The sequence below is a fragment of the Peromyscus leucopus genome, chromosome 5 (genome assembly GCF_004664715.2).
Source record: "Peromyscus leucopus breed LL Stock chromosome 5, UCI_PerLeu_2.1, whole genome shotgun sequence".
Lineage (NCBI taxonomy): Eukaryota > Metazoa > Chordata > Mammalia > Rodentia > Cricetidae > Peromyscus > Peromyscus leucopus.
In genome coordinates, this window is record NC_051067.1 from 139445381 (window position 1) to 139459778 (window position 14398).

General features: G+C 39.1%; 1 protein-coding gene across 15 annotated transcripts in view; it reads left to right on the forward strand.

Annotated features, from left to right (window-relative positions):
* Cspp1 (centrosome and spindle pole associated protein 1) overlaps window positions 1–14398 on the forward strand; it is a 96551-nt gene that overhangs the window by 43250 nt on the left and 38903 nt on the right. For 8 of the 15 annotated variants that reach the window (XR_003734026.2, XM_037206413.1, XM_037206414.1 and 5 more), the window contains 7 exons: window positions 1520–1605; window positions 5776–5869; window positions 7016–7073; window positions 7572–7613; window positions 9313–9521; window positions 11759–11880; window positions 12963–13041. Coding sequence is in view for 14 of the 15 variants with exons in the window: in XM_037206413.1 (XP_037062308.1) it covers window positions 1520–1605; window positions 5776–5869; window positions 7016–7073; window positions 7572–7613; window positions 9313–9521; window positions 11759–11880; window positions 12963–13041 (690 nt within the window). In the remaining variant the exon portion in view is untranslated. The remainder of the gene's footprint in view (window positions 1–1519; window positions 1606–5775; window positions 5870–7015; window positions 7074–7571; window positions 7614–9312; window positions 9522–11758; window positions 11881–12962; window positions 13042–14398) is intronic. The other 7 variants (XM_028864551.2, XM_028864557.2, XM_028864554.2 and 4 more) reach the window with 2 other exon arrangements.

Consider the following 14398-nt stretch of genomic DNA (forward strand, 5'->3'; position numbering starts at 1 on the left):
GGTGGATTACACCTGTAATCACTACAGGTGGATTACACCTGTAATCCCAGCACTAAGAAGAAGGTGGAGGACCAGAGATTCAGGTTCCTCCTCCTAGGCCGTAGAGGAATTCAGGGCCAACCTGGTGCATGAGAGACAGGAGGATCAGGGAAGTGTGGGACAGGAGCATGAGAAGGTGATGGAGAACTGAATATGATCAGACTATGTCATATGCATGTATGAAAACATCCCAGGGAAACAGGGAGGTTTGTACAATTGGTATATGCCGATAAGGAAAACAGAATAAATGGTTCTAATATATGATACAGTGAAGTAACAGTGTCTTGTTTGTTCGTTCTTTCTCTCTCTCTCTCTCTCTCTCTCTCTTTCTTTTTCTTTCTTTCCCCTCCCTCTCCCTCTCTCCCTCCCTCCCTCCCTCCCTCCCTCCCTCCTTCCTTCCTTCCTTCCTTCCTTCCTTCCTTCCTTCCTTCCTTCCTTCCTTCCTTTTTGTTCTTTTGAGACAGGGTTTCTCTGTGTAGCTTTGCGCCTTTCCTGGAACTCACTTGGTAGCCCAGGCTGGCCTCGAACTCACAGAGATCCGCCTGGCTTTGCCTCCCGAGTGCTGGGATTAAAGTGTCTTTTCTTAGAAGAAATAAAGTATAATTATCCTTGGAACAGTAAGAGAACTTGGTGTTTGTTCCAATTAAATTTTCTTTGAGGGTCTGACTTTTTTCTTTGTTCCTTTTTTTCAAGAAATTTTGTTTTTTTAAAATCCTTTTAAGTTTTTTTTTCCCCAAAGGAATAATCTTTTCTAAGTGAGGACACACACACACACACACACACACACACACACACACACACACACACACTTATTATAAAAATTATTATTACTGACTAATTTCATATAAAAAGGATTTCAAATCTGTGGACCCAGTGAAACAGGCTGAAGAAAAGTTATATATATATATTGGGGTCCCTTGGTATAAAGAAATAAAATACCATAGTTTTAACTAGCATTCTGAAAGAACGGATAATTCATATCACACTTTATTGTTTTTATTCAAGGGTACATGCATGTGTTTGTGGGGGCCAGAAGTGAAAGTCTTGTGCCTTCCTCGATCCTGTGCCACTGTATTCTCCGAGACAGGACTTTCAGCTGAACCTGGGGCTGGCATGGCTGGCCAGCAAGCCTGAGGGGTCCTGTGGTCACCTCCCCGGCCGTGGGATTGTGGACATGCACATGTATATAAGCTCTTGTCTGTGTGTGCTGAGGGTTGAGCCCAGGTCCTCAGTGCTTTCCAAGTACTTACTCACTGAGCCATCCCAGCTCCTAACCATGTTTTATTCTTTGAGACAGGGATTTTACATGGGGTTGGATCTTACTGTGTATTCCAGGCTAGCTTCAAACCCGCAGTCCTTTGGCCTCAGCCTCCCAAGTGCTGGAATTAATGGTGTGCACCACCATTCCAGGCCTATATGTTGAATTTTGATTTCCTAAAATCACCTGGATTTTAATATTTGCTCTTTCATATTGTTTTAGTGCTCAGGATAATGAACCACCCGAATCTGCTCATCGTGGCTCTGCTGACCCCCTTATCTGTAGTCCCTTTGCAGGGATGCTCTTTGGTATGTACAGGAATTCCAGTTGATTAGTTACCTTGGCAGGGTGTTGAATTAAATGTCCTAGTGAGAGAGAACTCAGTATTGTAAGTAATGATGCCTTATGAATAAGAGCCAACAATGTATTGAGGCCTGCTTCATGCTGGGTACCATGTTAAGCATTTAGCATGCATTGTATAGAACTGTTGATACTTTTAAAGCTATATAACTTAATTGGCTACAAAGTTTATAGATGACAGGTGAAATTAGTGGTTTTAATTTTTTTCTTTTTAACTAGGACTTTATTGTACTATGGATGTTTCTTTTTATTCTGTTTTATATGTGACCGTTGATTCTTTGATTATTTCTTAGGTGGTGTGAAATTGTCTTGTATTTTAGTTTACTTTCTTTGAATATTCCTTTCTTTCACCTGCTCTTGTTGTCTTAGCCACTCTGTTGTTGTGTGTGTGGAGAGGCAGAGACACAGAGAGACACATACACAGAGACACGTACATAGAGACACAACAGAGACACATACAGAGAGACAGACAGACAGACAGATGGAGACAAAGAGAGACAGAGAGGCTGGGTCTGGCTCCGGCTCCTGAGACCTCACAGCCCACCCCAGTGGCACACCTCCAACAAGGCCACGCCTCCTAGTCCTTCTCCAGCCTTGCCGCTCCCTGATGACGAAGCTTTCAAATATATGAGCCTTTGGGGACCATTCATATTAAAACTGCCACACTTGTTCTTTCTATCTGGTTTCTGAAAAAGTGTTTTTCCAAATCATCATGATGATCTAAATTTTCTATTTTTTTTTTTAATCAGAGGTCAAGGTCATTACTGAACATAATCCTTTTGGTTTGCTATATTATGTTTGTCTTTATTTCATTTCATAAATGGTATGGTGAGCCTTGTTTTTTTGCTTATTGCTTTGTACACAAAAGTTGTTCTTTGAATGGACACTTTGAAAGCTTAGCTAAAATTTGGTTGTAGTAAGGTACATGAGCAAATTGAATAGTGTATTAGGTTCTTCCAACCTAAAAGCTGTCAGTAATTTAAATTTTGGCTTTGAGACATAGTCACATGGTATTTTCAGACTTTTATTTCCTGGAAATGACTATTGTTCTTGTTGTGTATAAGATCTGACCAACTTTACCTTTAAATCAGAGTAAAAGCACATAATTATGATGTATTTTGTAACATGGTAAAAATAAGAGAAACGACTAAGCTGAGAGTTGACTGAAAATAATTTTATCAGTAAGAAGATTAGTGAGTTTATCAGTAAGCAGTCAGGGAGTGAGTGACATAATAGACTAGTATTTGGGATAAACCATTGGGGTCATTTAAACCAGTGGTCCATCGTACACTTGAGTATTTGTGTGTGTCCCTGAGAGCGTTTGTATGTACAGGGAGCTTACCTTTCTCTGAAGGTAGACTATTTTATTCTTAGGCTGTGCCAGTCGTTAAAATACTCCATCACTTCCATTGTACTAAAATTTATTTTCCTATTGTTTGCTTCAAATATTTCATTTAGGACTTTTACTTTATTGAAAAACCAAACCAAACCAAACCAAACCAAACTGGCTGTGGTGGTGCACACCTTTAATCTCAGCACTTAGATATAGAGGCAAGCAGATCTCTGTGCATCGGGGGCCAGCCTGGTGTATGTTGCAAGCTCCAGGACCGCCAGGACTGCATAGACCAATGGTTCTCAACCTGTGGGTCATGACCCCACAAGGGTCACATATCAGATGTTAACGTTACACTTTATAATAGTAGCAAAATTACGGTTATGAAGTAGCATGAAATAATTTTAATGGTTGGGGTTATGACAACATGAGGAGCTGTATTAAAGGGTCGGAGCATTAGGAAGGTTGAGAACCAATCATTTGACATTAACCCTTTTTCCAAAAAAAAAAAAAAAAGAAAGAAAGAAAGCGAGCTGTTTGGATGGAAATGAATGACAGTGTTCTGTGGCATTTAGAACAGAACTGTGAATGGTTTAGGAGTATACATTTGGATTGACAGAATTGATACAATTCTGTTTGCATCTCAGTGTTGGGATTGGATGCAGAGCCTTTGTGCCTACCAACTAAGAGCTACACCACAGAGCTATGTGCAGCCCCTTAATGCTTGTTGACTGACGTCTCTTATAGTCTGGTAGCATAATTCATGTAATCTTTACGATGATGTCAAGTTTGCTGGATGCACTAAATGATTTTAAAAATACTTTTTTTGGTTTAGAATATTTGAGACAGTATCTCCTGGAATACCCCAGGTTGGATTAGGACTTGCTTTGTAGCTCAGGTTGACTGAATGCACAGCCCTGTCTACCTTCTACGTGCTGAAATTACTGGTGTGTGCTAGTACATATGGGCTATTTTTTTCTTTTTCCTTTGTTTTCTGAGACACTGTCAAAAAAATCATGATAGTTCAGGTTGAACATCAACCTGAGATCTACTGAGAAGACAGGTGTGAGCCACCATGTCTATATAAAGAATCTTTTAATGGATTTAAAAAATAGAGTGTGTACTGAATGTTGTACATGGTGTGGTTGTTGATCAAATGGTTTACAATTCTCAGTTAAATAAGGCTGGTTGACCTTAATGATTTTATTTTTCTGGTTTTACCTGTTATATGGAGAGAATTGTATTTTACTGCACATATGGCCTTTAAAAATCTGTTGAAGGTGCTGGGCGGCAGTGGTGCACGCCTTCAATTCCAACACTCTGGAGGCAGAGCCAGGTGGATCTCTGTGAGTTCCAGGCCATCCTGGTCTACAGAGCGAGATCTAGGACACGCACCAAAACTACACAGAGAAACCCTGTCTCAAAAAACAAAAACAAAACAAAACAAAATAAGATCTGTTGAAGGCTCAGCTGGTTTCTTTTACATGCTATTTGGTGGTTACCTCTTTCCCGTAGTCTGCTAATATTATGATGCTTGGGCTCCCTCACCTGCATGGATTTCTCCTTTATTTCTTGATGTTCAGTTCATCTAGTTATTGACAGCCTTAGCTTTTAAAGCCATGGTTTTGTAGATGATGGAGCCTTTTCTCAAAGTAGAGTCAAGAGTAGCCTTCTTTGAGGCTTTTTACCTTCTTTGTAGAAGGCCTCCTTGTGTGGTTTTTCTTTTTTGTTGTTAGTAGCTGTCGTATTCCTCATCCTTATGTTTATAGGACACTAGCTATTTTAACACTTGCTGCTTCTGCTTTTCGTCGTGTGTGTGTGTGTGTGTGTGTGTGTGTGTGTGTGTGTGTGTGTGTGTGTGATCTGAAGGGCCTTGCTCAGACTAGGCAGTTGTTGGGACTCCATTATTGGGATGGTTTGAAGAAAACAGAGGGGCCTGTTTCAACTTTTGGAGGGACACTTGTTAAATTTAAAGAAGCTATTACGGTATATTAGTTATTTTTTGTTGCTGTGCTGAAACACTGTGACCAAGGCACCGTATAGAAGAAAGAGTTTATTTGGGCTTCTAGAATCCATCACGGTGAGGGCAGCCTGGAAGCAGGTGACAGGCAGATAACAGGAGTAGAAAGCTGAGAGTCTACAACTTGAACCACAAGCGTGAAGCAGAGAACTGAGGTAAGGCAGAACCGTAAGCTCTCAAAGCCCACCCCCAGTGACACACTTCTGGTAAGACCACACCTCCTAAGTCTTTCCAAACAGTGTCACCAACTTCCGACCAAGTGTTCAAATGCCCAGGACTAGGGGAACATTTCTCATCCAAACCACCATGTAAGGGGCTGGGATTAGAATCTTTTGTTACACAGAGACCCGGGAATTATTAATACAAGCTGTGTTTGACCCATGATAAGAATGCATAAGTTATGAAAGTAATTGATGTATCGATGCAATTTTCCCTATTTCTTTCTTAGTAATTACGCTGACATAATTAAATACTGAATTTGTTAAGCTTGAGTTTTAGTTTTGTGTGACACAGAAGAGTTAAGTGTCTTTTTTTAGATTTATTTATTTATTCATTCATTTATTTATTTATTTATTATGTACACAGTGTTCTGTCTGCGTGTGTGCATGCAGGCCAGAAGAGGGCACCAGATCTTATTACAGATGGTTGTGAATTGTGGTTGCTGGGAATTGAACTCAGGACCTCTGGAAGAACAGCTAGTGCTCTTAACCTCTGAGCCATCTCTCCAGCACCGAGTTAAGTGTCTTAACTCTTTTTCTTATCCAGGAGGCGAAGATCGAGAAGCTCTTCGGAGAAAGAAAGAGATATATAGGCAAGAACTACTGGAACAGATGGCTGAGCAGCAGAGGAAGAAGAAACGGTAATGAGAGGTTTGCATTTGGCAGACCGCACTGGTGTACAATGATAGGATGTGAAGAGTGAGCAGCAGTTTTTCATAATGTAACTTGGTTGCAAATCACCTGCCTGTGCCTGTTAGATTATTGCTCATATACTAACAAATTGTTTATCTTTGAAAACAAGAAATGGTAAGCATACACCATGCAGAATGAAATGTAGCAAATCAGTGTTTATGTTGTATTCAACTCTGTTTGTAATCTTTATTTTTTCATTTTTTTATTATTTTTTTCCTTTGACCGTTTCAGAGATGTAGCTAATGAATTTTAATCATCTTGCCTACTGTTATCTTCTCGGTTTTCTTGAGTTATCTGTGCAGTGTTAATTAAAATTATGAATAAAAATCTTGGTTCTAAAGAAGTGGAGTGTTATCTTCTTATTCCTTTCCTTACCTCGAAGAGGAAGCTAGTATCTTATTATCTGCTATTAGCTATCTTAAAGTCTTTTTTTTTTTTTTTTTTTTTTTTTTTTGTAGTGCTGACCTTTGAACACAGAGCCTTGTGTTGGTTAGTTAAGCAAGCCTTCTACTATTGAGATTTTTTTTTTCTTTAAAGATTTATTTTTATATTATTTATATGAGTGTTTTGCCTACATGTGAGTGTGTATACTATGTGTGTGCCTGGTTCACTTGGAAGCCAGAAAAGGGTGTCCGAATCCTTAGGATTGGAGTTAGAGGTGGTTGTGAGCTGCCATGTGGATGCTGAGAACCTGAACCCAGGTCCTCTGCAGCAGCAGTGAAGGACTCTGACCTGCTGCGGAGCCATCTCTCCAGCCTTATTGGCGTGAAAAGATACACGTGCTCTTCAAGAGATTGCAAGTTTTTTCGTAAAATATTTTGTCTTGTTTTTCTCTTTTATTCCGTGTAAACTACTGTGTCTTTGAAGTGCCTCCAATATTCACTTTGAGATGTATTTTAAGGCATTTGACATGTAATGTGGACTATGATTAAATTTGGTTTTAGAATTTTAAAGCTTTGTTATTAATTAAAGGAATTATTTGTATTTGGAGGTTGATTGTATGGACTTTGTGTGCAAATCTATTTCATTGATGACTGTAGTTTTGATTGTGTGTTTACTACAATTTCAATTTATAAAATCTTAATTTTGTCTAGAGAAAAAGATTTACGACTTTCACTTGCGGCGGCTTGTGTACGAGGCCCTGAAAAATCGGTAAGAGTCTTGGCATCCTTCAGTGTTTAATCTTTCATTCAAATAAGCCTCAAGTGGTAGTAGCAAGTGAGGCTTAACATGTTGGGGTACCGTAAAAAGCAATTCACTTTTAACAATAGTGAACCAATGCTGTTTTCATAAATGTCAGTCATAACTTACTATGAACTATAGAAACAGTAAATGAAAATACAGTCCTATTCTTAAATTTTACCCACTGTTGGTTTTTAAGATGATTTTCCCCTTTTCATTTGTGTATCATTTTTTTTAGAGTTAGTTTTGCTTTCTGTTCACATGTGCATGTCTGTAGGAAAATTATCTTAGTGTAACTTAGAATTGATGTTAAAATGCTATGTTTAAATAAATCTTGACCATTTATTGTTCTTTATAAGAGTATTCCCAAAAAACCTATAACTTGTGTCTTTTCATTTTGTTACTGTGAAAATAGAAGAATAATCATACTCTTTTTACTTCAATTTTGCACTTCTCACCATCATTAAGTGGAATGAGTCACACACGTCATTGCAGTTAAGTAAGGAGGAGGTAACGGTTTACTGCTTTCTCACAGTACACATTTTTGTTATTGGCTGTGTCGTGTTGATTAGTTGCAAGTTTTTGTTTCTTCTGGTAATGATGGTTAAGACCTCTAATATTATTAAAAACTTTAGTTTTTAAAAAGGACCTAGCAAATCCTTAAAATTACAATTACCTTAATTATTATTCAGCTGTAGACAACTTTGGATTTACTTAAGTATGTGTTTCTTGAGTTGTCTGCTTTAAAAAGTTTAGTGCCAGGACTGGAGGTATAGCTCAGTGGTTGAATGTTCTTAGGATGTACAAGCTCCTGGGTTTAGTGTCTTATTCTGTTCTGGTGTCTCCACATTTTGTGTTTCTTTTTCCTTCTTTTTTGGGGGGGTGAGGAGGGGTTTCAAGACAGGGTTTCTTTGTATAGCCTTAGTTGTCCTTGGCTGTCCTGGATCTCGCTCTGTAGATCAGACTGTCCTCAAACCCACAGAGATCCACCTGCCTCTGCCTCCAAGTGCTGGGATTAAAGGTGTGCACCACCACCACCACCGCCCAGCTTTATGTTTCTGACAATTTGTATAATAACAGTTTTAATCTTAGAGATCATTCCTGAATCAGGCCTGATTATTTTCTTTTTATAAAGCTGTTTGAGAGGTTGAGGTAAGTTCAAGACCTTTGTGAGTTACGGAGTAAGTTCATAGCTAGTCTGGGCAACTTAATAAGACTCACAAAGTAAAGTAAAAAGCAAAGCAAGAAGATTAAAAGGGTCAGTACTGCAGCTTAGAGGGGGGCTGCTGCCTAACATGTGTGAGATCTTAGGTTTAATCCCTGGCTCCCAGTACTGGGGAGGAAAAACCCTTCCTGATAATTTTTGTCTTGCAGAAAAAATATATAGGGTTCAAAGGTAATCTTTTTTGTTTCCCATTAAATACCTTTAAAGTAGATATTGCAATAAAAAATTAACTTTTGGAAATTTGAGCTTTTTAATGTAATATGTTAAGTTTTATAGTGTTATAGATCTTACTTATTCTGGAATTGAATCATCTAAAGAGCATCAAGTTGAATAAATATATATGAGGTAAAAGTTAAACATTATATTCATGTTGAAATATTTAAAAAGAACATAAAATGATATTTTTAAGTAAATAATAGTAAATGGCCCCTGGCCCATCCAGTTGTGGCTTTTTTTTTTTTTTTTTTTTTGGTCAATAGATTTTTATTGCAGCTCAGCTTTGCTCACTGTTCACGGTTGCCTGTAGCTGCTCTGGCGCTGTGGCCGAGTCAGATGGTCGTAAGGAGACCATTTGCAGAGCCTTCATGTCGTCACTCTCTGATGCTGTGCAGAGAGCGTTTGCTCCTGCCGCTCTCCAGGATACTTTGATCTCACAGATGACCGCTGAGTAGAGAAGTGCCTATGCTGTTCTGTAGTAGAGAGAGCTCTGCACTTGAAGGTGACACCTGGCTGCAGTGCTGTTGTTATTTCTTAACCACGAGACGACGGCAGTGATTTCTGTGCTTCTTGGGGAGCCTCAGTTACCCACTTAGAAATAAGAATCGGACCTTTAAAGTCTTTTATAGCTGTAAAATTCTGCTGTTCTGTAACTGTCTTAAGTGCCTGCTGGGATAGAGGGTCCTTGGACGTCCTTGTCACCTTTAAACTTATGATTCTATCTAACAAACAGGTTTGTTTGTTTTTTTTTCTTTTTCTTTATTTTAGCCTGATAGACTAAAGCAGTTTAGTTTGACACCAAGACCCTTTGAAGAGATGATACCACCTGAGAGACCCAGAGTAGCTTTCCAGACACCTCTCCCTCCTCTCTCTGCCCCGCCTGCCCCACCCGTCCCGTCAGTTCACTCCGCCCCTTCTCCAAATGAAGACTTGCACAGTGGACTCAGCAGCACCCTTGGGGAAATGGTGCATCCCAGGTGCTTGTTTAAAATGTTTGTGTTGGGAGTTAGGTAAGGTGGCACTGTGTCTTCTGTCTAGAGGGTGAGCTGCGGCAGATGGCGGCGGCCTTCCGGGGGTTTAACAATAGGAACTTTGCCAAATACTCTCTTCATAGTCACTGTTATTGATATTGTTTTTCTCTGCGATTAGAAAAAGGTGAAATCTTTGTCTCTATCATTTAAAGAGGATTAAATTGTAAAAAATGAATTAGTAAGTACATGTTAGTATTTTTTTAGGTCATGTTTTCAATATCTTCTAGCATAGAAAATTTATGCATTGTTCCATTATTTCCACTTGGCAATCACTGAATTGTTTCTTCAACTTATTCAGAAAAATTTTCTAATATGGCACATGTCTGTATGGTTTTATTTTAGCTTTGCCTCAGTTCTCTCTGGACTTACTCTAGGGCTGTTGGGACTATAAACCTGTAATACATATTGAACATATCATTTCTATAGGTGAAAAGCATGTTAATACTAATCTGTACAGTAAGAAAACCCTGTAACAGATATTTTCTGGCCTACACTTATTTTCTTGCCTGTGGTTAATATGCTAATTATAGGAATATGTTTCAATTTGTAGAAGTTTTTCTTAACCTTTTAACACGTATTTCTGAGATGTCTTTCCTTTCAGCAGGACTTGGTCTTTTAATTGCTACTAATAAATTCTAAGGCTTGTCTTACAGTGTTTATCAGGTGCTTCTTTGTTTCCTTCCTGACTTCCTTGCTTCCAAGACTGAGAGACTGGGAGTGCAGGGCCGGAGCTGGCTTCTGTGTTGGGTTCACGGTGGAATGGGCAGCTTCCCTGGACTCATGCAAACACGTTTTCTCATTTGTAAAAGTTGGTGATAGTACTCGCCTACAGCTGGAGGTTGCTCTGAAGTTGGACTCTGCTGTGTATATACATGATTCAGGAGTTGCTGATCATCATAGAGTCCTTTCAGTCTGGGTTAATGATAGTGAAGTGAGACACACTGAGTGACTAATGCTCTGAGTGTGGAAATTGCTCACTATTGAAGAGACTTGGTGCCATGTTAGCCCTCCCAGTTCTTTAGGGGGAGTATGTTAATACTCATGTAACAGTCTAGAAAGCTCCCTTTTTCTCTCTGTTTCTTTAAAGTAATTTGTTCTTGCCATTTTTTTTATTATTGAAGCATACTATTCTGGTAGAAACACATAACTGTCTCCTACTCAGTAAAGAAATGTGGAAGTACAAGTTTTTATACATTTTCAGTTTATGAACTATTAAAGATTTTATCAGGACTGTATTGATTTTCAACTAATCACATTTTGGTTGACTTTCTGTGAAAAACCAATAAGTTTTACATTAAAATATATACAATTTCAGACTGGGGAGATAGTCCAATCAGTAATGTACAAAAAAAGCTGGGTGTTGTGGGGTGTGTTTGTGGTCCCAGTGCTGGGAGGTGGAGACTGGATACCCGGGGCTTGCTGGCCAGCCAGTAGAATTACTGAGTTCTTGGCCAATAAGCGACACTGTCTCAAAAAAAACAAAATGGACAGCTCCCAAGAATTGACACGCAAGGGTGACTGATCGCCTCTGCTCTTGTACATACACGTGTGCACATTCTCTCCACGTGCACGAATTCCTGTGTACATAATGGACACATGAGCACCCATGTGGACACTTGCACTTCCATGTGGACGCATGCACATGCATACACACACACACACACACACACACACACACACACACACACACACACACACTCACTCACTCACTGTCTTGCCCACACAGAATCATTTGTTGTCCTGTGTCTGAATCTCTCACACTTATCACATACCTCAAGCATCCTTTCCTGGAATCTTGAAGCTTTCCTCCTGTCTCTTTAGAGACTGGACATCCTGCTTTTTAAAGTTCCCTTAGCATTCTTTGTCTGCTTGTCTTATTTCACTGGATGCTGTCCTGTTGTAACTGTTCATTTCTGTATTATTACTGAGGGGCAGGGAGCAGACCTTTGTTGATATGGCACATATAACTATTGGATATTACTCAATCAACTTCTTTTCTTCTTATCAAAATGTTCCTGAAGTTTTAAAATGTGTTGCCATTTGCTTTTTGATTGCTATTTTTTCTTGAGCAATTAGTACAAGATTGATTTTTAATTTCAATAATACTTTTTACAAAAGATTAAAATATTTTGATTAAAAGTAATAAAATATGAGAATAATTTTTCATTTTTCTTTTGCTGTAGGATTATGCCTCTGCCTCCACCTCCTCTACTACCCACTATGGCCAGTAACTATCGGACGCCTTACGATGACGCATACTATTTTTATGGTGCCAGAAATACACTTGATCCCAGTATTGCTTACTGTGAGTTTTCTATATTGTAAACATATTTTTCTGGTGAATTAGTAAGGATAATTGCTTTTATGGAAGCAATAGTATGTAAATGAAAATCAGGTACATCTTTATTTAATCCAAGCATTATATGTTTACGAACAATAAATTCATACCTAATATCAAATCCAATTTTATTGCTTTGATACAATACATGGAACGGGTATTTTCTGAAGAAAAGAGATTTGTTTTAGAGGTCTACTATGCCCATTAGCATATGCAGGGCAGATGTGTATATGTGTCTGTCTTTGGTCTTTTTCACTCTTCCTGTAAGTTCACCATGATTAGTCACAGGGCTACAGTTTCTACTCTGTTCAATTTGTTAGCATAAAATTGTATGAATTAAGCTCCTGTGTGCACTTTAGAGACAAACCATAGCAATACCCATTTTAAAATCCAGTTACAGATGGAGGGAAGATTATGAGTTCAAGGCCAATTTGGGCTACCAAAGAAGTTCCCAATCAGCTTGGTTCATACAGCAAGACCCAGTCTGTAATACGTCTTTATCTGTCCCACTAGCTCCCAAATAATGATAATGATACTGATACAGAAACATCTTATTAATTATGAAAGCTTGGCCTATAGCTTAGGCTTCTTCCTAACTAGTTCTTAACCTTAACCCGTGTCTGTCAGTCAATTTCCTGCCATGTGGCTCGTGGCTGTTCCTCTCCTCCCGCATGTCCTGCTTCCTCCATGTCTGGGTGGTGACTCTGTGTTCTTCTCAGAGTTTTTTCTCTGCCCAGAAGTTCCGCCTGTACCTCCTGCCTAGCTATTGGCTGTCCAGCTTTTTATTACACCAACCACAGCAATCCATCTTCACACAGTGTACAAATATCGCACAACACCAGTCTTAAAACCAAAATAAATCTAATTGTGTTCATAGTTATTTCCTTTTTACTCAGAGTTAAGAAGTAATTGCTTTATATTCTCCTATGTTCTTGTACCCAGAAGGATATGCTGGTGCTTGGGAAAAGCATCCTGTACATTTTTCTTTAGAGATAAAGTGTTATTCGTAGTAAGTCCTCTGAAATACATGTGTTCTTTTTCCCCTTAAGGTGGCCCAGGAGTGATGGGGGGACCGCCTGCTCCCCATGTCTCTGCCCCTGTCACTCACCAAGTCGTGCAGCCTCTTGTGTAAGTCATTGCTTAAGATCATTTTTCTTCTTTCCTTAAACAGTGCTAAGACACGAACAGTATCAGTCCTCTCGCCTACCTGCTCTCGAGAGCACTTGCAGTGGTGGGTTTAGTGCTCTTGTAACATGACGTAACCATCTTCAGAATGCTTCTCATCCTTTTTTTTTTTCAAGATTTATTTATTTCTTATGTATACAGTGTTCTGTCTGCATGTATACTTGCAGGCCAGAAGAGGGCACCAGATCTCACTACAGGTGGTTGTCAGCCACCATGTGGTTGCTGGGAATTGAACTTGGGACCTCTGGAAGAGCACTCAGTGCTCTTAACCTCTGAGCCATCTCTCCAGCCCCCTGCTTCTCATCTTATAAACTGAACTCTGTACTGTGAAGTCAGTAATGGTGCAACTCCATTTCCTCCTGTGACATGCCCTGGCAGCCACTATTCTGGTGTCTCTGTGGCTCTGACTTCCAGTACTTCCTGAGGGTCAGACAGTATTATTTCACCTAGCACAGGTCTTTAGGTTTTTTTTTTTTTTTTTTTAATCTGTATTCTAACTTATGTTAGAATTTTCAAGGCTGAATAACAGTACATTGTGTGTCTGCACCATTAGTTTTACTTACCCGTTTATCCACTGGCAGACAGTGGAGTTGCTTTATCGTTTTAGCTGTTGTAAATATGCTGCTATTAGAATCATTGTTATAAGTATCTTTCCAAGTTCTTATGTGTGTATACCCAGGAATATAATTTTTGTGTCACATGGTAATTATTTTAAAAATATTTTGGAGGAACTGCCATATTATTTTCACAGTGGTACACTATTTTGCCTTCCCATTATACAGTCCAAGATGTTAGCCCAGAGAATGCTGCCTTACACCGTGGGTGGGTTTTCTGACCTCAGTTTACCTAATCAAGCCCATCGGCCTGCTCAGAGGCTGGTCTCCTAGATCTCATCACACTTGGCGAGCACTTTACTGAAAGAACGATCTCCCCATCCCTTCACTGTATTTTTTTTTCTTTTTCCCTACCTCCTTCTCAGTGCTGGGATTGAACACAGGTCCTTCTGAATGCTAGGCAAGCATTCTGTTACTGAGCCACACTTCCAGCCCTCAGAGTAGTTGTGATTTGTGTTTCCTTATTGATTTAGTGGTGTTGAGCATATTTTTATATGCTGTTGGCTGTTTGTATCTTCTTTAGAGAAATGTTTATTAATCATTTGTTCGTGGTTGAATTGTAGTTATTTTCATTATGGATATTAAAACATTTGTGGATTGCCTTTTAATTCTGTTGATATTGTCTTTTTAGTTTTTATTTGTGTGTGTGTATGTGTTTGTTGATGTGGGTGTGCACATGTGTACAC